This window comes from Molossus molossus, unplaced genomic scaffold, assembly GCF_014108415.1.
Source record: "Molossus molossus isolate mMolMol1 unplaced genomic scaffold, mMolMol1.p scaffold_m16_p_6, whole genome shotgun sequence".
Taxonomy (NCBI): domain Eukaryota; kingdom Metazoa; phylum Chordata; class Mammalia; order Chiroptera; family Molossidae; genus Molossus; species Molossus molossus.
The window spans coordinates 96,620,552-96,645,726 of record NW_023425399.1 but is presented as its reverse complement, the minus strand read 5'-3'; the positions used below and the strand labels follow the sequence as shown (position 1 = coordinate 96,645,726).

Here is a 25,175-nt window from a genome sequence, read left to right as displayed (position 1 = left end):
AAAGAGACACCCCCTTGGCAAAGCTCCACACCACCCAGCCCTGGGATGAAGTATCCTGAGATTAATGACAATGCCCAGGAGGCAATGGGAGGTGAGGGCTGGCGAGTCAACTGCATCGTGCAAAGGGCAAAGAGGAAGGAGAGAGCTGGGGGTAGGCTCTGAAGGTCTTGTCTAGGAGAGCATCCATGAGCTGTGCTGGAAAGACCACAGGCTGGGCATCTGGAGACCTTGGGCTGGACTCTGGTATTGACACTGTATAATGTGTGACCTGGGCTTGTCCCCCTGCCTTGCCTGAAAAATGAGTGTGCAGCATTAAGTGGGAAGCTTTGGTCTCCCAATAGGACTTGTTGTGGGTCTGACCCTGGCTCCAAAGATTGCAGGTTGTGGCAGTTCATAGAGTCCTTTGCGGCTGGGCAGGATCTGTGGCTTCTTCAAGCCCACATAGATTCGGGGTGTTTTTCTGAGCCTGCCATCTGTCTTCTTCCTTCCCCCAGTGTACGAGGTGGTCACAGCCACGGGGGATGTTCGTGGTGCAGGGACAGACGCCAATGTCTTCATCACCATTTTTGGAGAGCACGGGCTCTCTCCCAAGCTCCATCTCACCAGCAAGTGAGTACCCACCCAGCCTGGGGCCTGGGCCAGTAGTAAGGTTGGTGTGATTCTGGAACCCAGTGGAGAAGACAGGTGTGTCCACAGGCATGTTAAGTGGTACGGGCCTCTGCTAATGACAGATCATGTGTTAGCCAGGTCTCTCCCGGTGATTTCCTGCCAACCTTCCTTAGCTCTTCTCCCGGTCTTTCGTGTACCATAGTGCCTACTCTGGATCATAGAATTCCCAAGAATTCGTACTAGCTGTCCCTTAATGCAGGAGAGTGAACACTCGGGATTAAGAAGCCTGGGTCTGGGTCCAGTTTTACCACTTAGTTGCCATGTAACTTTGGCCAAATCTCTTGCATGTGAGGCCTTGGCTTCCTCATAGAACATCTGAAATTGATAACCCCACTTTTACAAAACTCAGAGCTTTTGGGAAGAGGGCACAAGACCATGCACATGAGGGAGCCTTGAGCTTAAATGCTCTGCACCTACATCTCACCCATAGGCTGACATCGTATTAAACCTGCCTGCCACTCAAGTCAGCACATGCATCACTCCTGTGTGTGTGTGTGTGTGTGTGTGTGTGTGTACGCGTGCACGCGCTCACGTGTGTGCCTGAGTCCTCCATTTCATTACTGTAACCCACCGAGAGCAGGGGCTGTTCTCTCTTCTCTTTGATCCTCTCCCCCCACCACACACATGCACGCACAGACATACACAGTACACTTAGAATCACTGGATTCCATAGATGTCTAGGGGCATCACGGATGGTCTGGGCAGCTGGTGTTCAGTCTGTGCTGAATGGCACAGGGGACTGATCACCTGGTCCTGGGCTTACCCCATCCTTCCTTCCGCCTAGCAGTTTGACTTGTGGTTGTTTTACCCACCACGTTTCTGAGTCAGATACTATTTGTGCCAAGAGCTCCATAGGCAAGAGAGATTGGAAAACCACTAATTCTAATCCAACCACTCATGGAGGCCCAGGGAGGAGCAGGGAGCAGCTCTAAGCCACAGAGCTGACTGGTGAAAAAGCTGATCCTCAAACCCAGGTTCTTGATGTAGACATATTCCTTGAGCACATGGCCCTGTGGCCCTGGCAGGTGTGTGGGAGGCCCCCTGAAGGCCTCCTGGGGCTCCAGGTTGTGACCTCTGAGGTTTATGGCTTGGCACCTCCATGGGTGGCGAGGAAAGTGTGGAGAGGTTGGGTCTACAGGCTAGGGCCTCCCCGAATTCTGGGCTTAGCAGGCGGAACAGGCCCCCGGATGTGGCTACGGTGTAAAGGCTGCAGCGTCGAGGTTGGTGTAACATCCTGTCTTGTCCGTCTCTGCAGAACAGGGTACCCGCCTTCTCGCACTGCTTGCCCTGCAGAGTGACCTGCTTGTGGACGTGGGCACGGTAAAGAGAATACATGAAATGTCCATCCTCTTTGCCATTGACCTTCCAGGGGGCACGCCTCTAGGGAGAAGCTACTAGACCTTGGGGAGACAGTCAAATTGGTGTTTAGAGTCCCCAGCCTGGGTTTTCTAAACAAAAACCACCATTTTCTTTCTTTTTGGAGGTTCCTCACTGTCTTTGCTTCTTTCATGCATCCAGTATCCTCAAACTCTTCCTTCTCCCCGTTTGTCAAAATATCCTCTCAGGAAGGGCCCTCGGGTCACCTTTTATCACCTGGTGTGAAGCTTTGTCACTGGGAGTCCCAGCTCCAGCCTGTCTTCTCAGTGGGAAGGAGAAATGCTCATGGTCAAGGGTCTGGCGCGTGAGTGAGCCGGCACAGCCAGCAGGCCTCGGGGCTCGGCTGCAACCACACGTGGGCAGCCAGCCTCCCTGGGCCTAGCCCCACGAACAGGAATCAACAACCCCCACCCCCAGTTACCCTGCAGGTCTGCTGACGGGGTCTCTCCCACGTCTGTATCACGCTCCAAGCAGGGAAGCAGGAAAGCGGGTCTGGCCGGGACTCTCATCGGGCCAGTCCCGAGGGCTCTGTAGGAGCCCGTGGCAGTGGTGGTTCTAGGGGTGCAGACACGCTTCGCAGTATCGGCCGTGTGCGAGGCGAGAGGTGACGCCTGGAGAGATGTCAGGGGCCGGAGGACGAGGAGAGGTCTGCTTTGTGTCTCCAGCGTCTGCCCCAGTTCTTTGGAAATTGTCAGAGCTCAGTGAATGGTGTGGGATCAGCGCGGCTAGAGTGGGACTTGACAGGGGAGGATACGTAACCTGGGCCTCGCATGGTGAAGAGGACTCAGATTAGAGAGGTGCAGAAAGAGGGTGCTTTAGAAGGGGAACAGCTTGTAAAGTATGGAGGCCTCAGGGGCGACGCAGGCGTGCGGAGGCAGGAATGGAGCCCCTGGAAATGGGGAGGGCAGAGAGGAGGCAGGTCAGAAAGGCAGGGGAGGGCAGACTGCAGAAGGCCTTGCTTGAAAGCTGATCAGTGGAGGCTCAACTTACTATGTGTCCAAGAAAGATGAATTTGACCCTGGTGAGCAGATACTTGGGGAGGGAGGAGACCAGAGTCAGGCTGCTGCAAGACCCGAGAAAATGTCTGCAAAGAGAATTGCATAGAAACAATCCTCACTACAACCCTTTCCACTCAAGATGGAAACCTCTGGCCTGGGAGGGAGCATTGCCTTCCGAGGACTCCAGGTCCCCATGAAACCCAGATGCAGATGCCCACGAAGGTCACTGTGCTCTGTGAGACGGAGATGCAGTTAGCTCAGCCAGTCCTCACCCCTACTGCTCCCTGGGGCCTGCTCAGAATGCCCACTGGTCCCCAAATCTCTCATCTCACTGCTGCTGTTCCCTCCTCAATACACAGTCTCACCTCAAAACAAAGCCACGTGTCAACTGGAACCAAGGTTACACACACAGAGACTACAAGGCATTTTGGAGTGAATTAGATTTCACTGATAGCTGGGGCACCAGAGAGAGTTCCCACTGCAGCAAAGTAAACAACTTAAAATGGAATAGCAGGCCCCTAAGTCTCAAAATTAAGCCACCACCTTTCCTGAGATTTCTCCCTGACTCTGCTCGACAACCTGCGGCCATGTCCGTCACCTGTCTTTCTCTCCTGCTTCTCCCCCATCCTCTCCTCTCTCCCCTCAGCTCCTGCTCTGTGCCTTTTCCCCGAGGCCCCGGGATTTTTCACCTTCCAATTCCCAAATGGCTTATTAGGTTTTGTTTTTTTTTCCAACGCAAAATAACTCCTGTTGCAAGAAGAACTTTGGTGCCTGTTGGTGGCACCAAATGATGTGATCATTTCAATTCCCCCATAAGCTGACCTGCACCCCGATCCCCACACCAGTTAAATGCCAACAGCTGTGGCTCGGGGGTTCCCTTCTCCATCACCCAGGACCACCCCCAACACTGGGTCATAATTTCAGAATATGGCAAAAGGATGGGATCTCATGTATCTTCTGGAACACGGTTCTCCGGTTGAGAATTCACCGTTGAGAGTGTCAGAGAATGCCTGGCATTTTAGCCTGCTGGCTCTGCCCGGTGGGTGGCTAAAATGCTCCGTGCAACCTGGCCGGGGTGGGGGGGGACCGGGGTGTGTTCTGCATTAACCTTCATTTGCAGATTGACCAGGAGTCATGGAGAAGCCACAGTCTCCGAGCAGGAGATGTGAAGAAGTCTGTATTTTGAATGTTTCCTATGACCGGGGATCCTTTGTCCTTTGCTATTTTCACTCCCCCCCACCCCCAGCACTTGCATTCTGATTTAGCAGAAGCAGGAATTTCGGAATCTGTGGGTTGAAGCTGGGACTTGTTAAGGATTATCCTGCCCCTTCCCAAGAGGAGGGTCTGTACAGCCCTGCCTCTGAGTCCTTTCCTCTCCCTCCTTGCAAGAGAGAGACCCTGGGGATGCAGAAGGCTTTCCCCTTGTCTGCCAAGACAATGTTGGTCTCCATGCCGTAAACACTGGACGACCGCTCTGTCCCCACGGTCCCCTGGATGCTGCAGTGTGGTCCTGAGACAGTGCGGAGGCCCATCCTCGGCCTCTCTCCTGGTCTCCCTGCTTCCATCTTGCTGTGTAAAATGCGCTTTCCCAGTGACTGGAAAGCACCATGGCCAACTAGTTAACAAACCCACTGGAATGTATGAACCTGCGCTCCCGTGGTCGGTGTACAGGCCTTTCCGAAGGCACGGAGCCCCCTTTCCTAGGAATGCTTGTCAGAGGCACCCCAGAAAGCCGTCTGCTTTCCTTCCAATCTACACCTCATCTTTTCCTTTCCAAATCAGCCTCCTTTCCCCCGTACCATCAGCATTGGCTGTTTCCCAAATTTCATGCACCAGCAAATCCTCAAACTCATTCCAGAGACTTAGCCACAGGTTGCTGCGTGCGGGTGGAGGGGCTGCTGAGACAGGGCCGTGCTCCGTAGTTACGAAACCGAGACGCGCGCCCTTGGGAAAACAGGAAACTATACGGACCAGAGCAGATAACCAACACTCAGTCTTCCCATCTGGAAACGATGTTTCTGTGGGAATCTCCCAGTCGTTATAGTTTTTAAATGAAGTTGGTGCCCTGTTTGTATTGGTTGTTCTGTTTGTACATTCTATTCTTTTTTACAAAATTAATTTATTTTTTGTTACAGATGTTTCTCCTTTTCTCCCGCTAAACACCCTCTTCCCAATCCCACCATCCCCGCCGCCAGCATTGTTGTCTATGTCCATTGGTTACACATACGTGCATATAAGTTCTTTGGATTTCTTTTTTTTGGGGGGGGGGGTTGTGTTTTATCTTATTTTATTTATTTTTTTTAGTTTTAATTAATTTATTTTTGTTACAGATGTTTCTCCTTTTCTTCCCCAGACACCCTCCCCCCCACTCCCAGCCAAGCATGGTTGTCTATGTCCAGTGGTTACTCATACGTGCATATAAATTCTTTGGTTTATCTCATCCCCCTCCCCCACCTCTGAGGTTTGTCAGTTTGAACCATACTCCTTCCTTTTTTAAAAAAAATTAATTTTTTATTTTTGTTACAGATGTTTCTCCTTTTCCCCCAGATTCCACCCATCCCCTCCCTCCCCGCCTGTCCCCAGTTTTGCTGTCCATGTCCATTGTTCATGCATACATGCATATAAGTTCTGTGGTTTATCTCTCCCCTCCACCCCCTCTTCTGGTTATTGTCAGTCTGTACCCCACTTCCATGTCTCTGGGACTACCCCATTCCTCAGACTGTTATGTTCATTATATTCCACAAATAAGTGAGATCATATGATACTTGTCTTTCTCTGTTTGGCTTGTTTCACTTAGGATAATACTTTCCAGGTCCCTCCATGTCGACTCAAAGGATAAGAGATCTTTCTTTCTTACAGCTGCATAGTACTCCATTGTGTATATGTACCACAGCTTTCTTATCCATTCGTCTACTGATGGATATTTGGGCTGTTTCCAGATCTTAGCTATTGTAAATAGTGCTGCTACAAACATGGGGATACATATATTCTTTCTAATTGGTGTTTCAGGCTTCTTAGGGTATATTCCTAAAAGCGGGATCACTGGATCAAATGGCAGTTCAATTTTTAATTTTTTGAGGTAACACCATATTGTTTTCCATAGTGGCTGCTCCAGTCTGCATTCCCACCAGCAGTGTACTGGAGTCCCCTTTTCCCCACACCCTCGCCAACACTTGTTGTTTGATGATTTGTTGATGGCGGCCATTCTGACAGGTGTGAGGTGATACCTCATTGTTGTTTTAATTTGCATCTCTCTGATGATTAGTGATGTTGAGTATTTCTTCATATGTCTCTTAGCCATTTGCATGTCCTGTTTGGAGAGGTATGTATTTAGTTCATTTGCCCATTTTTAAATTGGGTTCTTTGTCTTTTTTTTCTTGAATTGTATGAGCACTCCATATATATTGGAAATTAACCCCTTATCTGATGTATCGTTGGCAATTATGCTCTCCCATAGAGTGGGTTGCCTTTCCATTTTGGTGGTTGTTTCTTTTGCTGTGCAGAAGCCTTTTAGTTTGAGGTAGCCCCACGTGTTCATTTTTCCTTTGTTTCTCTTGCCTTAGGTGATGTATCAGTGAAAATTCTGCTGTGTATGATGTCTGAAATTTTGTTGCCTACATTTTCTTCTAGGATTTTTATGGATTCATGAGTCACATTTAAGTCTTTTATCCATTTTGAGTTTATTCTTGTGTATGGTGTAAGTTGATGGTCTAGTTTTACTTTTTTGCATGTAGCTGTCCAAATTTCCCAACACCATTTATTAAAGAGACTGTCTTTACTCTACTGTATGTTCTTGCCACCTTTGTCAAATATTAATTAAGCATATTGTCTTGGGTCCATTTCTGGGTTCTCTATTCTGTTCCATTGATCTATCTGCATGTTCTTGTGCCAGTACCAGGCTGTTTTGATTACAGTGGCTTTGTAGTATAATCTGAAATCTGGTAATGTGATCCCTCCAACTTTGTTCTTCTTTTTCAAGATTGCTGTGGCTATTCGGGGTCTTTTTTGGTTCCATATGAACTTTGAAGTATTTGTTCTAGTTATGTGAAGTATGTCGTTGGTATTTTAATGGGGATTGCATTGAATCTATAGATTGCTTTGGGTAGTATGCACATTTTAATGATGTTAATTCTTCCAATCTATGAACAAGGTATGTGCTTCCACTTTTTTATATCTTCCTCTCTTTCTTTTTTCAATGACCTAAAGTTTTCTGCAAATAGGTCCTTATCTCTTTGGTTAAGTTTATTCCTAGGTATCCTAATTTTTTTGCTGTGATGGTAAACGGGATTGTTTTTTTAGTTTCCCTTTCTGTGAGTTCATCATTGATGTATAAGAATGCTATCGATTTCTTGACGTTAATTTTGTATCCTGCTACTTTGCCAAGTTCATTTAATTTGCATCTCTCTGATGATTAGTGATGTTGAGTATTTCTTCATATGTCTATTAGCCATTTGCATGTCATTTATTAAGTCTAGTAGATTTTTGATGGAGTCTTTGGGGTTTTCTACATATAGTATCATGTCATCTGCGAATAATGACCGTTTCACTTCCTCCTTTCCAATTTGGATCCCTTTTATTTTTCTTCCTGTCTGATTGCTGTGGCTGAGACTTCCAGTACCATGTTAAATAAGAGTGGTGAAAGTGGGCATCCTTGTCTTGTTCTAGTTCTTAAGGGAAATCTTTTAGTTTTTGTCCATTGAGTATGATGTTGGCTGTAGGTCTTTCATATATGGCCTTTATTATGTCGCGATATGATCCCTCTATTCGTAGATTGCTGAGCGTTTTTATCAGAAGTGGTGCTGGATTTTGTTGAATGCTTTTTCAGCATCTATTGATACGATCATTTGATTTTTATCTTTCATTTTGTTTATGTGGTGTATCACATTTATTGATCTGCGAATATTGTACCCGCCTTGCATCCCTGGAATGAATCCCACTTGGTCATGGTGAATAATTTTTTTGATGTATTGCTGGATTCGATTTGCTAGTATCTTGTTCAGGATTTTGGCATCTATGTTCATCAGGGATATTGGTTTGCAGTTTTCTTTCTTTGCAGTGTCTTTTTCTGGTTTTGGAATTAGAATTATGCTGGCATCATAAAATGAGTTTGGAAGTTTTTATTCTTCTTGAATTTTTAAAAATAGTTTGATGAGAATGGGTATTAGTTCTTCATTAAATGTAAGGTAAAATTTCCCCATAAAGCTGTCCGGGCCTGGGCTTTTGTTTGCTGGGAGAGTCTTGATTACATCTTCAATATCTTTTGTTGTTATTGCTCTGTTCAAATTTTCTATTTCTTCCCGGTTCAGTTTTGGGAGACTATGTGTTTCTAGAAATCTGTCCATTTCTCTTAGATTGTCAAATTTGTTGCCGTATAATTGTTCATAATATTTGTTAACGATCCTTTGTATTTCTGTATTGTCAGTTATTATTTCTCCTCTTTCATTTCTGATTTTGTGTATTTGAGTTCCCTCTCTTTGTTTCTTGGTGAGTCTAGCTAAGGGTCCATCAATCTTGTTTATCTTTTCAAAGAACCAGCTCTTTGTTTCATTGATCTTTTGAGTTGATTTTTTTTTTTTTTTTGGTCTCTATGTCATTTATTTCTGCTCTGATCTTTACTATTTCCTTCCTTCTACTTGCTCTGGGGTTTTCTTTGTGTTTGCTTTCTAGTTCGTTAAGTTGTGAGGTTAGATAGTCTATTAGAAATTTTCCTTGTTTCTTGAGGTAGGCCTGTAGTTCTATGAACTTCCCTCTCAGAACTGCTTTCGCTGCATCCCATAGATTTTGTGTTGTTGTGTGTTCATTTTCATTGATTTCCAGGAAGTTTTTAATTTCTTCCTTGATTTCTATGGTAATCCATTCATTATTCAATAACATGCTATTTAGCCTTCATGTTTTCAAATGTCTTTGCATGTTCTTGTTGCAATTGATTTCTAATTTCATGCCATTGTGATCTGAGAAGATGCTTGATATGATTTCAATCTTCTTGAACTTGCAGAGACTTGCTTTGTGCCCTATCATGTGGTCTATGTTTGAGAATGTCCCATGTGCACTTGAGAAGAATGTGAATTCTGCAGTTTTGGGGTGTAATTCTCTGTAGATATCTATTAAATTCATTTGATCTAGCACTACATTTAGAGTCTGTGTTACCTTGTTAATTTTTTGTCTAGAAGATCTATTCAGTGATGTCAGCGGGTTATTGAAGTCCCCTGCTATGATTGTATTGCTGTCGAGTTCTCCTTTGAAGTTCTCCAAAAGATTTTTAATATATGTTGGTGCTCCTATATTGGGTGCATATATGTTTACCAAGGTTATATCTTCCTGTTGGATAAATCCTTTCAATATTATGTAGTGGCCTTCTTTGTCTCTAGTTATGGCCTTCATTTTGAAATGTACTTTATCAGATATGAGTATTGCTACCCCAGGTATTTTTTCTTTCCATTTGCTTGAAGGAGTTTTTTTTTCCATCCCTTCGCTTTCAACCTAAGTGAGTATTTTGTTGTGAGGTTGGTCTCTTGTAAACAACATATATGTGAGTCATGCTTTCTTATTCAGTCAGCTACTCTGTGTCTTTTTATCGGAGCATTCAACCCATTCACATATAAGGTGATAATTGATATGTATTTATTTATTGCCATTTTTGTTTAGTGTGGTTATATTTTTCTTCTTATTTCTTCTACTAATTACAGCAGTCCCTTTAGCATATCTTGCATTGCTGGTTTGGTGTTAATATATTCCCGTAGCCATTTTTTTTTTCTGGAAAGCTCTTTATTTGACCTTCTATTTTGAATAATAGCCTTGCTGGCTAGAGTAGTCTTGGATTCAGATTCTTGTTTTTCATGACCTTGATTACTTCATGCCATTCCCTTCTGGCCTGTAATGTTTCTGTTGAGAAGTCAGCTGAGAGCCTTATGGAGTTTCCTTTGTAGGTAACCTGTTGCCTATATCTTGCTGCCGTTAGGATTCTCTCTTTGTCTTTAATTTTTGGCATTTTAATTACTATGTGTCTTGGTGTGGGCCTGTTTGGGTTCTTCTTACTTGGGGCTCTCTGTGCTTCTTGAACTTGAATGCCTTCTTCCTTCAGCAAGTTAGAAAAGTTTTGTCACTATTTCTTCAAATATATTCTCTAACCCTTGTCCATTTTTTTCCTCTTCAGGGACTCTTATGATGTGAATGTTATTATGTTTCCAGTTGTCCCACAGTTCTCTTAAGCTATCTTCCTGTTTTAAAATTGTTTTTTCCTTTTGGTTTTCTGATTGGTTGATTTTTTTCTACCCTGTCTTCTAACTCACTGATCTGGTCCTCAGCTTCCTCTACTCTGCTGGTTAGTCCTTCCAATGTGTTCTTTATTTCTGCTATGTCATTCTTTATTTCCACTTGGTTGGTTTTCAATGTTTCTATATCTTTGCCCATGGTGCTGATGTCCTTACTCATGCTGTTGAGCTTCCTCAAGATCATGGCTCTGAACTCTACCTCTGATAATTTGCTTAATTGCATTCCATTTATCGCATCTTCAATAAAGTTCTCTTGTTCTTTCATTTGGGATTTGTTTCTTTGTTTCACCATTTTGGCTATCTCAGTGGGTTTTGGAGCCTGCCAAATTTTCCCTGTGGGTGTTGGTGTTCTGCTCTTTGTGGCTCCCTCTATTGGGTTCGGATGAGCCTGGGTGGGCTCATGTTAAACACCTGTGTCAAGTCTTACTTTCCGGGGTAGATTTGCAAGCCCAGGAAAGGTTCAGTTATCCTCTAGCTTGTTCCTGGAGGCAAGTAGTCTCAGTTACCCAGTGCCTTGGAATGTAGCCCTCGTGTTCTGCATAAGAGGATTTCTAGAGGGTGGGATAGATGCTGGTTGTTAATGAGCCTCAATTTGCATTTCTTTGCCTCACCTGGGAAAGGCTGAACCTCCCAGGTGGGGGCTGTTACTTTTCCCCCCAGCTCTGGAAAGGAGCACACTGGCCACTGTCCTCTGTGGCCACAACTCAGCAAAAACTCTGAGTGCCCTCCAAATCCCAGGTGTCCCCACAGAGTTCCAGCCCAGTCTGCCCTCCCTTTGCTGTAGCCCCAGGTGAGCAGCTGTGGCTATTTTAGCACTCTGTCCTGGCTCTCTGCGCTGTGGAGCGGGCTTGGTCTTTATTTCCCAAGAGCTCTGCTCACAGCTAAGACTGCTGCTGTCTGTGGGCTCCCAGCCTACCACCCTCTCGTGCCTCCATAGATTTCAACCAGTGTCCCTGGTTATATGGTCCTGTCCTGCTGCTATTCTGTTACTTTTTTCTGAGGATTTGTCTTTATTTTAGTTGTAATTCCAGTTTGGTCCTGAGAGATTGTCTGTGTAGCTTCCATTCACTCTGCCTCTATTTTCACATCCTCTATGCCTATCTTGTGAGCAGCAGGGTCACACAGGCCTCTCTGGTGCCTTCGCACCCTGCAGGTCCCACAGGTAACTGGATCGCACAGTCCCTGCTGGGTCGCACAGGCCTCTCTGGTGCCCCTGCACCCTGCAGGTCCCGCGGGCAGGCAGCTGGATCCCACCAGTCCCTCTCAGGCTCTGGCTTCCCACTGCTCTTGTGAACTGCTGGACCGCACAGGTCTCTGTGGAGCCCCAGGTACCACTGCTGGTGACTGGGGAGTGCTGCTGCCCCATGGGGCTCAACTCCTGCTCAGCTTTTGCTGTGGATTTTGGGGATGGGTCTCAGTTGCTGGTCTGTGCTTCTGTTGCCTGGGGATGGATGGATGCTTCCCAGCCTCTGTTGCTGGGGGTATATCTTGACTCTGATCGGGCTGCTACTGTGAGGGATAGTGCTGGGCTCCTGGCTCTCTGCAGCTTCTGCAACCGGCACCTTGGCAGTTCCACTACTGTGCACTGGTCTGTGTTGACACAGAGTGTCCACTGGTCTGATGGTACCAGGTGTGCTGGTGGGCTCAGGTTGCTGGGCCCTAGCCACTCCCACTGCCTCCTTCCAGGGAAGACCCAGGATCTTCCGAAATGGGGGGACCTCCCCACGGTGCAGGGAGAAGCGCCCTGAAGGGCCACTCACCATGGTAGCCGGCTGCTCCATCCACAGCACAGGAACCTTCTGCTCCATGTCTCTGCACTGCTCGGGTTTGGTCGTCCACCTTCACGTCCACTCACACGCTCTCCCACACTCGCTCACTCTCTCACACACTCACCCTCCCTCCGGTCCTGCCCGCCGCCATCTTCTGAACCATAGTCCTTTCTATGTCCCTCGGACTATTTTGTTCATCAGCTTTTTTGTTCATTATATTCCACAAATAAGTGAGATCATATGGTACTTGTCTTTCTCTGATTGGCTTATTTCACTTATTATATGTACATTCTATTCCTAACCCACCTTTTTTTAAGCCTCTATCAGAAACTTGTTTCTGTTTCATGAAATCTTCTTTTATAACAGGATTATAATGGCTGTATAATATTCCATCATATAGCTCCCCAGGGAGATTGTTTTGAAGGGTATTTATCTGAGGTAAAGACTCTTGTCTATTTATTCTGAAAATCAATTTTCTTGTCTCATATATTGAAACCGAAAATACCTCTTACTCATTTCTTTGTGTCCTAGTCACATAATTCTGATGCACAGGATTGACGTTCACCTGTTTTCCAAGTCATTTAACCACTGTTTCAACTCAGACCAAATACGGGTGTGTCATTATTCACTCTGGATGTGAGATTCTGACAGGTACACTCAGCAAGCCTGGGAGTGGGCCCTTGCACTCCGGCGAAACCGAGAAGGTTCTGCCACTCTCTCCTCCTCCCCTCGGGGCCCAGACTGCACCTTTGGGGCCTCTTTTCCCAGACACGGTCCCCTCAGTGTCCATTTGCACCGGATCTCATGAGCTGTATTAGGCGGGCCCAGGTCTCTGGTGTGCCCACCGCCGTAAGGAAACTTCTCCCAGGGCAGAGTGTTTGCCAAGGTGGGTCTCGTTCCAGAGCCACAGCTTCTGAGTCTGTAGAACCTTAAATGCCTTGTGTTACTGAGAGAGTGTGAGCCTTGTTGCCTTGGGGAGAAGACCCTTGACCTCCCTCTTCATTTAGAAACACACTGATGGCCGATGAACAGGCGTACGTCTCTGCACTTCTCTTTTCCCACGTGCTGTGCCGTTGCAAGATCCCGGCTGGGAGCACCGAGGGCGGCCTCCAGCTCTCAGCCTCGTGGAGACATCGCTGTGGGGGCAGGGAGAGCTGTGAGCAGGCCCGGCTGGAACGGCGGGTCCTGGCCCGCACAGAAGACGGAGCAGGTGTCCACGTGAGGTCCAGGCTCTCACTCCTGGAGGACTTGCGGCGAGGCTGCCAGCCCTCCTGTGTCTCAGCTGGTCGAATCTAGGATGCTCCCGAGGCTGGACTCGCCTGGCACCTCACTGTGGACCGCCGCAGGTGTATTTGCTTCTGGTCACACTGCCTGCAGGAGGCCAGACACACGTTTCCTTGACGCCCCACTTCCCTGCTTGCTGATTTGGGTTGAGCACTTCCTTTCTTGTTGGAATGGCAGGACCGTGGTCCCCCACCCAAGGTCTGCATCCACTTGGGGCTGCCATTGCAACTCTCCCAGCAAGAGCGAGGCAAGAAAGGAGAGGCCAGGAGGCCTGCAGACCGGAGAGCACCAGGCATTCGTCACACCTTCCTTCCTCCTCCACTGTCCCAACCCAGAGCAGCCAGGGGGCACTGGATCATGACCTTGGAAAGCCAGGTTCTGGTCCCAACACCACAATCAACTAGCAGTTTAGGTGTTTGTGACATGGGGCTAATATTGCCCGCGGTGCTGCCCCTAGTGGTAAATGACAAGGATTGCAAGAACCTGGGTATGAGCCAGGAATGAATACCAGCAGTCCTCGCCCCCTGCCTCTGCAAATCACATCAGAAAGGAATCTCCGAATGGGATCGGTTGCTTGTAGCACGTCCCAGGAGTGGGACGTTGGAGGAAGAAGGGGGATGCCAGCCCTTGGCTTCCCTCCCGGGCCTGTGAGCCAAGCGCTGATCTGTGCTATGTACGTGTTCATTGCAGGAGCAAATCTGCCTTTGAGAAAGCCAACATCGATGTGTTCCGCGTGAGGACCAACAATGTAGGCCTCATCTACAAAATCAGGTGAGGGGGCCCCCAGCTGGGCTGGGATGAGGTGGGGGCAAGTCAATTAGGAACTTACCCCACTATGGACACCTTCTGGGTGTGGGTTACTCTCCTGGTGTCGTTTGAGGGGTGACCAAAGGCCTAAATGTTTTCCTCCCACCCTGAGTCACAGTTTCTAAACTTCCCCATTAGAGTTTCGGTGCTCTGAGTGAAGACACGTTGAGACAATTTTCACAAATTGGGAGGACGCTCCGAGCGGCACCAGCACCGTGGAGGAGCAGGACCGAGGCTCCCGCCTCAGTTCCGATTTCTCTGCCCTTGACTAGCTGTGGGGCTTCGGACAGGCTCCCTCTCCCAGCCTCAGTTTCCTCGTCTGTGACGGTGGGGGGGGGCTCGGTGACTTGTACGTGGAACAGTCGCTGGGTCACAGTGAGCACTCGGTGAGTGTCAGGGAGGCCAGGACGCCGAGTGGCAGCAGGAGGGTTCGAGCCGCAGCAGGACACCTCCGACAGAGTGCCCTGTCTGGTCTCGGGAATGAGATGCGAGGGGCTGTTCTCAGCCTGCTTGTCCCCTTTGGACACCCCGCCCGCACTCACCTCCCTCCCAGCTCAAGCCCATGTGAGGCCTGAACAGGAGTCAGATGCCGCCTCAGTTCAGCCCTGAGTGTTATTCCTCCCACCAGAAGACGCAGGGCCATGCACTCTCTGTACCGGGAAAACAGGGGACACGTGAGGGATGGTTGTGTGGGGAAGGGGCTCTTACGGGGAGGGTCGGGAAGAGGGTGCTGGTGTGTGGGGAAGGGCGACCACTAAGTTGAGGTCCTACTATGTGCCAGGCAGAGGCGACCCTATGTGTGTGATTCATCTGTTGGGGTTGCGCGTCGGCTGGAGCTGTGCTCGTCCCATTAAGACCTATAAGGAGAAGGTCTCACCGTCATGGGCAGGGATGAGATGCTCAGGGCAAAGTGGGGTCATCCAGGGGTCGAGTCCTGGGGAGGAAACTGACCTGGGAGAGGAGAGTGGGGTGAGGGGCACTGTGGGAAGTGAGAGGAGTTGGTGGGGGCCCGTTTTGGGGAGTCTGGCTTGATGCAGTCCTGCACAGGTGGCTACGAGCACAGGAAGTGTGTCTGTCCACATTGGCGGTGCGTAGGAAAGCCACCAGAGCTGGGCAAACATAGCACAAGAAGAAGAATCTGAAGTATCTCATTAATAAATTGTACATGGTTACGTGTAAAAATGATAAATGGATTAAATCGAATAAATGATTAAATTAATTTTTACCAGTGTCCTTTTCAGTGTGACTACCAGAAAATATGAAACTACACGTGTCGGTCACACGTGCGGCTCGTGAGGTCTCTACGGGACCACACCAGCCTGGATGGCTCTGCGGGGACCTCTGGGTGGTGGGACTGAGGAGAGGATCTGGGGTCCAGGAGTCAGAGAGGGGGAGCTCAAGAGGAAGCCTGGGCAATCTAGGGTTTTTATGGAAGGCCACATTCCCTGCGGGGGACGCGACAACGTAACAGTCACGAATACGCACACCCACCTTGCAAGTTACCCCTTTTGGTAGATGGGAAACCTGGGTTCCAGAGGTGAAGTAACAACTACAACACGAGTAAACCTTTCTTCGGAGTAAACATTTGGGTGTTCTAGGCTGGAAGGGAAGTGCCGGTCTTTGGGCTGCAGTGACAGGGCGGCTCTGCTTCTGCCCAGGATTGAGCATGACAACACAGGCTTGAACTCCAGCTGGTTCCTAGAGCGCGTGATTTTGACCGACACGAAGCGGCCTCACCTCCGTTACTTCTTCAACTGCAACAACTGGCTGAGCAAGGTGGAAGGCGACCGCCAGTGGTGCCGTGACCTGCTGGCCAGCTTCAACCCCATGGACGTGCCCAGAGGTCAGTGCCGGGCCGGCTGCCCGCTGTCCCTCCTTGCTAGGGCTGGGCTCACCCACATCTCTGTCTTGTCTGGGCAGTCCTATCCCCCCTTGCCACCCTCCAGGGGCTCCCTGTTGGCCAGGGCCCAGGTGAAGCCTCCTGTCTTCCTTGTGGTTTTCCCAAGAGCAAGCTTACATGGGAAGTGGGGACGTGTAAGAGGACCTAGAGGCATGATGGAGGGGTGGAAGCAGCCCCGATCACATCCCGTGTTTTCAACAAGTCTTGTTGACGGGTATCTGCCGAGGTCCTCTGAGTTCAAGGCAGCATTCCCTGCCTTCCTACTCCCTCACCTGCCTTCTGATGCCCAGGCAAGGTGGGTCACAGCCGCGGCATGGTGGGTGGGAACCAGAACTCGCCCCTTCCAGCGTGCCAGCATGCTGCCCCGACTCCTGATTGTTATGAGTGAAACATCTGATTTCGAGTGCATGTCTGACCAAAGGCCTTCAATGCAGTCATCTTAGCTCAACAGGAGGCAGGGGAACAAGCATGTAAAAACACACACTGTATTCCATGTCCTATTTTATCTCACCTTTGTCCTTTAACGCTCTGATCTCACCTCACCCCATTATTGAACATGCTTTTCCAAAAAGAGAATAGCACACATGGGTACCTTTGTCATAATACCCTGGTCACATAGACTCATGGGCCATCGGAGAGAAAGGCACTTGGCAGCCGGAAGTGACTTTCCCAAGGTCACAACAAAAGGCTGACACATCCCTTCCAGCGTATACCCTTGGTCTCCAAGTTCCACCCTCCCTTGCAAGCCAGCTGGGCAGAGACAGACAGAGCCTCTGTCCCAGTGGGCTTCCGCCCTCAGTTTCTCTGTCTGCCTCTGATCTCCCGTCTCCCAGCCAACTTTCAACACTTGCCTTGTCCCCCTTTATTCCCATCATAATAACTTGCAATTTTTAAAATTCTTTTATTTAAAAATGACATATGATCGATCTTTTATTATAAAAGCGAAATTTGATCATTGCAGAAAAATGAGAAAAGAGAGACACACAAATATATAAAAAAAATAACTGTAATTCCATCACCTGGAAAAACAGGTGATATTTGTGTGCACTCATTTCTAGTCTTTTCTATGCAAAAATAGTTTGGAGGAATGGGCTGTTAGGAAGAGAATTCTGAAAAATCACCATTGAGAAAGGGTGGATGTAACTCTGGTTCTTCAATTTTCCACAAGAACCGTTCAGGGTTTTGTTTCCTAGCTTCTTAAAGGGAAGACAAAGACACCTGCCGATGCTGGGTCTCCCGCCCCTTCCCAGGCTGGGTGACACTGAATTTGTAGTATTTCCAGATAGAATTCTGAAAGAAGGGATGAAAAATGGGATCTTGAAGTCTTCAAATGATTGCATTGATAAACAAAAGGTTACATTTCTTTGCTTTTCACCTGGAACTATATAAACTTGGTTTTTGATCGCTACTACAGATGTTTGATGATCAAAATGGGGAAGATAATTATTTCTTTATCCATGCGGTTTGATAGGTGAAAATATTGTCAGAGCATGGGATGTGGGCAGTCATAGAAGGAGAGAGGAAAAGGGATGTTCCAGTGTATATTCCACCCCTTTCATGCCCCCCAAGGGAGGGTGACTCCTTTGGTGGCCTTGTTCCCTCTCCTCACCTCCAAAGGCCATTTCCCGAAGTTCTGGCTGAAGTCAGCTGGAAAATGTCTTCATCGTGCTCCTCAGGGAAGGTAGGTGCTCTAGGCTGACCGACTGACCCTTTGACCGAGATGATCAGCAGATAGCGGTGGGGTGGAGGGGACTGGGCCTTGATCAGGTTTCTAGATGGTTCCTCCACAGGGAATCTCAAGTATCCTACTTAGAGACACAGGCATGTAGGGAGCCTGCCCGCCTGGTACAGAAGGCGAGCCCTGGGCACCGGACGTCACCCTCACTCACGGCCCCTGCCTCAGTTTGCCGGGGAGATTACTTTTCACTCACAGCACCTGCCTCAGTTTGCCAGGGAGATTACTTTTTCCTCTCTAGGCTTCTCTTTAAATGTAGCTTTTTGGGGAGGCTCCCAATATATTTCTAGCATCTTGAGACCATTGGCCTGGTCAAGATCCTCTCTTCTTTCATGGAGCCCACTGGGGAGAAGGTAGGGATGAGGGGTTTTTCAAAAAGGGTGGTAGAAGTTGATTAAATCCCAGTTGTGTGGATGGAGGATCCTGGAACCAAGTTCAGTTTCTTAGTTGTTCTCAACTGACTGGTAAAATTACTACCCCTGGCACCAGGATCAACTCAAACTCTTGGCCTTTGAGTTTTCTTTGGGCTGGACTGTCTGGCCTTGGGGATCTGTTGTTGTGGCCCAGGGAGCCAGGTTGGTGTAGCCCCTCAATCCATTGGGGGTCCCCATACACCAGACACTTATGTTCTACCTTCAAAATTTTTGCCTTATGTAAGTACCACTTCCCTTATTATTTACTTATTCTTCTTTAACTTACTTTTTGCAACTTATATTAACTTGTATGCTTATTCTAAAAGAATGTTGATATCACGATAATAAAAAAACTGTTATCATTCGCTATAAATATCAGGTGGACATTAGTACATATTAAAATGAATACTCATTCTGTTTCTATCCCTTCTATATCACCATAAACATCCAGCATCCCGCCAGGGGTGTGCAAACTGGCCCACGACAAGAGTTTTCTCCTTGAATGTTTTAGTTTTAGCTCTTATGTCTAGGCTGTTCATCCATTTTGTGATCTTTTTTTTTTTTTTATATGATAGAAGGTAAAGTTTCAATTTAATTCTTTTGCATGTAGATATCCAGTTTCCTCAGAATCATTTGTTGAAAAGACTGTCCTTTACCCATCGAATGGCCTTGGCACCCTTGTTGGAAATCATTTGGCCGTGTGAGGGTCTGTTTCTGGGCTCTGTCATTCCCTGGTCTCAGTGTCTGCCCTGTGCCAGTGCCACACCATTTGGTTATTGCAGCTTTGTAGGAAGTTTTGAAATTGGGAAGTGGGAGACCTCCAACTTGATTCTTCTTTTTAAAGATGGTTTTGGTTATTCAGGGTTTCTTGACGTCCCGCCTCTTTGAACGCATCCAGAATTTTCATGAACTGTTTTGAACAGTGACAATATACCATACTGACTTTGTAGCCAAAGGGCTCTTATTTACTTGGAAGAAAAGATGAAAATGCTGCCTGTACCCCAAGGCCTCTGTTCTTGCCAAGGACGTTAGGCTGCTGGAGAAGCCTCCTGGATTCTCCTGACTTAGCCCCACGTGAGTCAGCAGGAGAGGGTGTCCCCTTCTTGGCTGGCTGGCTTCCTCCCCACATTTCAATGGAAAGGCCCAGGCAGACATCACGCTTCCTGCTCCAGACTCCCAGACATGTGTGCACATTAACAGGGAGTTAGCAGCCGTCCCCCTGCTTGTCTCCCTCTTACAGTGGGTATCAGGGGCCCTGGCGCTTTCTGGGGCCTGGGGAAGGTTGGTAGCCACTTTTCCAGCAGAACTGCATTGGTTGTCCCTGGAAACACATTCTTGGCTATCAAACCGCTCCAGAAGTGTAGTGAATTTTCTCTCCTGCCATCTGCCTCTTGGCATTCCCTCCATTATCATGAATGCCCGACTTCCTTCCTGGAGGATTTCTTCCATCCTGCCTGACATGGCTCACCCTCCTGACAACCCAGAACCCAGAGGAGCAGAGGAGCTGCATTAACATCTCCACACTGAAGGCAGCCCCCGGCCAGCATCTAAGCACAGTCTCCGGGCCTCGAGTTGATGCATCATCACTAACAGCTGCCGTCGGTGATGCCCCCTGAGCTGCTCTCAGAGGCTGTGTCTGGGTTAAGGACATGGTCCTTGCCCTCAGGGGGCTCGCCGTGCAGCAGAGGACACAGATTGCGATAATACTAGGTTCCCATAAAGAGGGTAGAGAGCATCACGGTTCAGAGCTGCATATCTCAACTCATAGAGTCCTGGGTTCAAATCCCAACAGTGCTATTTACTAGCTACTTGACCTTTGGACAAAATACTTCTGTAGCCTGTGTCTTCATGTGCTTACACTCTACAATTAGTACCTTACTTTAAATTCAGAGCACTGCTAGGAAGTAAGTTCTATTTTTATCCCCACTTGGCACCAGCGACAGAGATTGAGATGAGCATGCACAGACCACCTCTCTCCCTCTCAGGCCAGCAGCTCCCATTCCTCAGCCTGTTTGCTCAGATCGTGTTGGCTCCAGGGTCTGGCAGGTGGTGGCCCTGAGCTGTTCCCTCCAGTACTAATAAACCACGAGGGGTTCAAGGGACCCAATAGGAACTGGAACTGAGGTCCAAGGGACACGGTGAAACGCCCTCTCCCCACCTGCTCCCAGGTGGTGGAGCAGAAGCCAGATCACTGACGTTGGTTTCTGGGGTTCAGGCCTTGTCCCATCAAGCCCAGCAAGGACCCAGTAGGGCTCTCCGCGGAGCCCCAGGGGCCTGCCTGACCGCTGCCTGGGTGGGTTCTCCTTGCTCCCAGATTTCTGTGTCAAGCCTGTTAGAGAGAACCTCCATTCACACATACGCCTGGGTCAGAGGAAATGGCAGGGCCAGCGGCTCTTCCTCTCCTCGGCTTTTTTAAAAAATCTCCTCATTCAGTTTTCTCCATGCCGCCCAAACCCTCTGGGTTTAAAGCCCAGCCTCTCCGGAAAGTCTCACCTGCGTCCTCGCCTCGGCTTCCCCGCCCTTGCCAACTGGAGAAACTGAAGTCTGTGCCATCCACAGCTGTGCAGTGACCCTCCGCGGGGCCCCTGTGCTGACTGTACTCAGGCACGTGCAAGGAATCTTCTGGGCAGAGAGGAGGAACCTTCATCCTGCCCCCTGAGATTCAGACTCGCGCTGGCTGAATCACCTACAGAATGAGTCACCGTGGCTGATGGGGTGGGTTGTAGCTCCAGTGTTTTGAGATGGATACATGGCTGAGAAAGGCCAGATCTCAGGGACCACTATTTGCCTTTAGGGTGCTAATGACTTTGTATGTGTCTCTCTGGTCTCCCCAGCCAGTGCAGTTTCCTCTGAGGGTAATACTTTCACTGGTACCTGCCAACTTGGTCTTTGGGCCTTAGGGACTTGGGTGAAGATTGGTCAGAAACAGGCTTGTGTGTGTGGTGGAGGCCACGGGTACACACACTCACTTCTGAAGACCAGCAGGCAGCTGAATGGAACAAGCTCAAGTCAGGGGAGGGGAGCTGATTTCTAGTCTCGCCCCTCGATCCCTGTGTCTTTGGTAAGTTACTCATCCTCTCCGGCTGCGCCTCATCCTGCCAGAAGGTTGTGCCCGATGTTCTCTGAGTCCCTGCACTAGCCTTCTCTGGAGTTCTGCTAGCTAAGCATCTCCTCATCGCTCTTGCCTGGCTCCAGGTGTCTCCTGCACACTGATTTCACGCACCCTATCTTGATGTTGTCACTTTTGATGTGACGTTCACGGGGCAAAGCACCTAGGTGCAATTGATACGCACTCAGATCACAGGACCACCCGTCCCTCTCTGGCCCTAGGGAGGCTCAGGGCACGTTCTTGAGGCTGGGTAGGGGGTATATTGAAGGATGAGGGGCTAGGAGGGAGAAGGTGGGGGTGATATTGGAGTTAGACAAGGCAGGATAAGATGGTGTGATCTCTCTGGGTAGACTTGAAATGACCCAGTGTTGGGTCTTGAAGGAGCTTGGGCCAGGGGCTGTCACCGGGGTGGGAGGTGTGGGTTAAACCTTATTGTGGAAGACTCTGCCTGGCCTTCTCACTGCTGATATGATGTCATTTCCTGCCTTCTGGCCAAGTAATTGTCCCCATCCCAGCGCCAACCCACAAACCCTCCCACCTTGAAAAGCACTGATGACCACGTGGCTTAGATTAGTACTGAGCCCGCAGCACATTGCTCGGGGAAAGCTCTGCCAACTTGGCAGTGAGACAGGCTTCTGAAGCCAAGCGCTGAGTTCCAGCTGGCCTGGGGGCTGTTCACACCCCAGGGCTGTCAGTTCCCAGGCACAACAGCTCATCAGCGCTTCAGAGCCAGACTCTGCCCACAGCGGAGACGGCCTTTGCTCTCAGAAGGGCCCAGTCTGTGGTGGAGCCTGTTCCCTCCCCTGCCAGCTGGGACCTGCTTCCAGCTGGGACCTGCTCCCTAGGCCTCCTTAGGGATAAGCTTTTTTCTCTAGGAAGCATTTATCTTCTTTGGTGGATTAATAATAAATACGGCTGCAGCCAGTTTTATGTGATGCTCCAAAGAAACTGAGGGGCTGGTTGTTGGAGAAAAGAGAACTTTACCAAATGGTATAGTCAGTGTTGGGGCCAAAAGCTGCCCGGAGCCCGGGGAATGGGTGGGAATGGGATTGTGTTTGTCCAGCACGATCATTATTCCCGCTCCTGGTTACTTCCTCGGGTCACTGGGTTATAATTTCATTGCAGCCCGTGCTGTGCTCACAATGATTATCACACAGCTCCAGGTGTGTACCCGGTCCTAGCAAGACCATGTTGGGCACAGTGCCCAGGGTGCATTTGAAGAAAGGATGGCACAAGAAAGGGATTGTGGTGAATGTATAAGGGGCACGTGCAAACTGCACTGCTTGCCGTGGATTGCAGGCCTGCAGAGGCCTGCGTGCTGCAAAAGCAAATGCAAATGGTAAGCATCCTGGGTGACTAATGCAAAATCTCCCATCGCGAGAGCTCGGCCAAGTAAACCAACAGGGCCTCACCTGATCCCAGGTTCTACTGGATGATACCAGTGAGTAATTAAAGCATCAATTTAAAAGTATAACTCTCTGGGTCACAAAGCACATGGGACTATATACCCCAAGTTCTCAGATCTCAGTTCCTCTCTCAGCCTCAGTTTCTTCCTCAATAGAGTGGGTGCACTAACTGGTCTCTTGGGTCTTTTGAGGATTAGTAGAGTGTTTACCTTCACAACCAAATAGAACAGGATGGGTCTGGGGCTAGCCCTTCTCTAAAGGATGAGAAGAGATTTTTGTGTTTTTTTTAACTTTTTTTTCTTTATTGATTTTTAGAGAGAGAGGAAGGGAAAGGGAAAGAGAGAGAGATAGAAACATCAATGAGAGGGAACACTGATTGGCTGCCCCCTGCACACCCCCACTGGGGACCCGGCCCACAACCTGGGCATGTGCCCTGACTGAGAATCAAACCAGTGACCTCTTGGTGCATGGGTCAACACTCAACCACTGAGCCACACCGGCCGGGCGAGATTGTCTTTTGATGCCCTTCCTTATGCTGTGGATACACCTTCCCCATTCCATCCCCTCACCTCCATACTTTCTATTCTTTGGCATAATGCTCACCTCCTGCCTATGAGCTCAGTCTCTGGACCCTTATTCTCTGTGGTCAAATCCCGACTCTGCCACTCTACCAGTTATGCAAGCATGAGCCAATGCCCTAAACTCTTTGCCTCTATTTCCTCCTCTGTAGAATGGGGATGACATTAATTCCCACTCATCAAGTAGTTGAGCTGATTAACTGGGGCAATAAACGTAAAGAACATGGTGCAGGTTCAGGCATGGAGTAAGTGCTCAGTAAATGATGCTAGTATCACGGTGGTTGTTGCTGTTATTGCTATTATGATGTTTTCCTGTCTTCTCCCCCTGCACTCAGGCTTGCTCTGACTCAGATGCACAGACTCAGGATTCTGGCCTCTTGGAATCAGAAAGGACTTTGGTGCCCCTCAGGGCCAGGATCTGCCTCCGGAATCTGGCAGCCTTATCTAGCCATCTGGGAATAGGCTCATGACCTTATGACCTTGGTTGCAGTGGAAGCCTGCAGGAAGCACCTTTCTTCCCAATACTCCTTCCTCCCCCTGATATTTCCTTTTAACCAGCTCAAATATTATCCAGGGCTCTCCGAGCTCTGGTTGCTATGGCTGCTCCTAGGAATCATTGTTTCTTCAAACCCTACGAGGTGATCCTGGGCCCACGGACCCAGAGTGGTGAGGACTTCAGGGTGGGAGGAGCGAGGCCAGCCCTGCAGCGTCTCCTCCTCTGAACTTCACAGCAGCTTCCCACCCACCCCGTCTGCTCCCACGTAGCACTGCGGAAAATCATCTCCGGAAAGAGTGGGAAGAAGAGAACTGCTTTGAATGAGGCCCCAGTGAAGAGTATCAGAGAGTTTGGGGACCAAAAGGGACCTTATCTACCCCGGCTCCATTTTATAGAGGAGAAAATGGAAGCCCAGGGAAGTTAAGTGACCTGCTCTTGGTCTCCTGGGCTCAAGATACCAGGTCATGCTCCTCCAATGCCATTCAGTGACCCAATGGGTGTTCATTGGGAATCTTCTCTGCAACAGACCCTGTGCTCAGGGTAAATATGTAGGAGCCTAGATTACAAAGGGGAGAGAGTCAGGCCAATAAGAAATCACAGTGCAAAGGGATAGAATGTTCTAAGTGAGGGATGACCAGTGGAAGCCAATAAAGTATAGAGGAAGGGGGATCAGGAGGGCTTCATAGAGGAGGTGATGCTCAAGGTAAGACTTCATGGTTGAGGAGTTTGCTAAGCTTTCCAACAGAATGAGGGTACTTGGGGAACAGAGGGCTCTGATGCACAGTATGTCATTCCCACAGGCCGTAGGCCCGCTGGGACCTCTGCCAGTCATGTTCTCTTAACCCAGCAGCCAAGACCTCTGGGGAATGCATGAAATTGTATATTTGCCCTATACTTGTTTTGATTTTCAAATAAGGGTTTATAATAATCTTTGCTTTTTTTCTATTTGTGGAAACAGCACTTTTTTGTTTTTATCCTCAGCCGAGGACATTTTTTTCCATTTTTTGTTCAGATAGAGTGGGAGAAAGAGAGAGGAAGGGGGAGAAAAAGAGAGAGAGAAGAGGGAGAGAGAAAAAGTGAGAGAGAAACATTGCTGTAAATGGGACACATCGAGTGACCGCCACCCGCACGACCCAAACAGGGCCAGGGACAAACTGCAACCAAGGAACATGCCCTTAGTGGGAACTGAACCTGGGTCTCTCTGGTCCACAGGCCGACGATCTCACCTCTGAGCCAAACCGGCCAGAGTGAAACAGCACTTTTATATGCTACTTTTACATGATGAAAATTTGAATTTATAGTATAGACATTGCCTTGGTCCTGATTCAGCTGTTGGTATCCATAGCCACCTAGGGTTTTCTAC

The 25,175-nt window shown here is 48.7% G+C and overlaps 1 protein-coding gene across 2 annotated transcripts in view; it reads left to right on the top strand.

Annotated features, from left to right (window-relative positions):
- The window catches only part of LOXHD1 (lipoxygenase homology domains 1), a 149,073-nt gene that overhangs the window by 5,466 nt on the left and 118,432 nt on the right, over positions 1–25,175 (top strand). For both annotated transcript variants that reach the window (XM_036245260.1, XM_036245259.1), the window contains exons 2-4: positions 495–609; positions 14,059–14,139; positions 15,834–16,018. In XM_036245260.1, the coding sequence (XP_036101153.1) occupies positions 495–609; positions 14,059–14,139; positions 15,834–16,018 (381 nt within the window). The remainder of the gene's footprint in view (positions 1–494; positions 610–14,058; positions 14,140–15,833; positions 16,019–25,175) is intronic.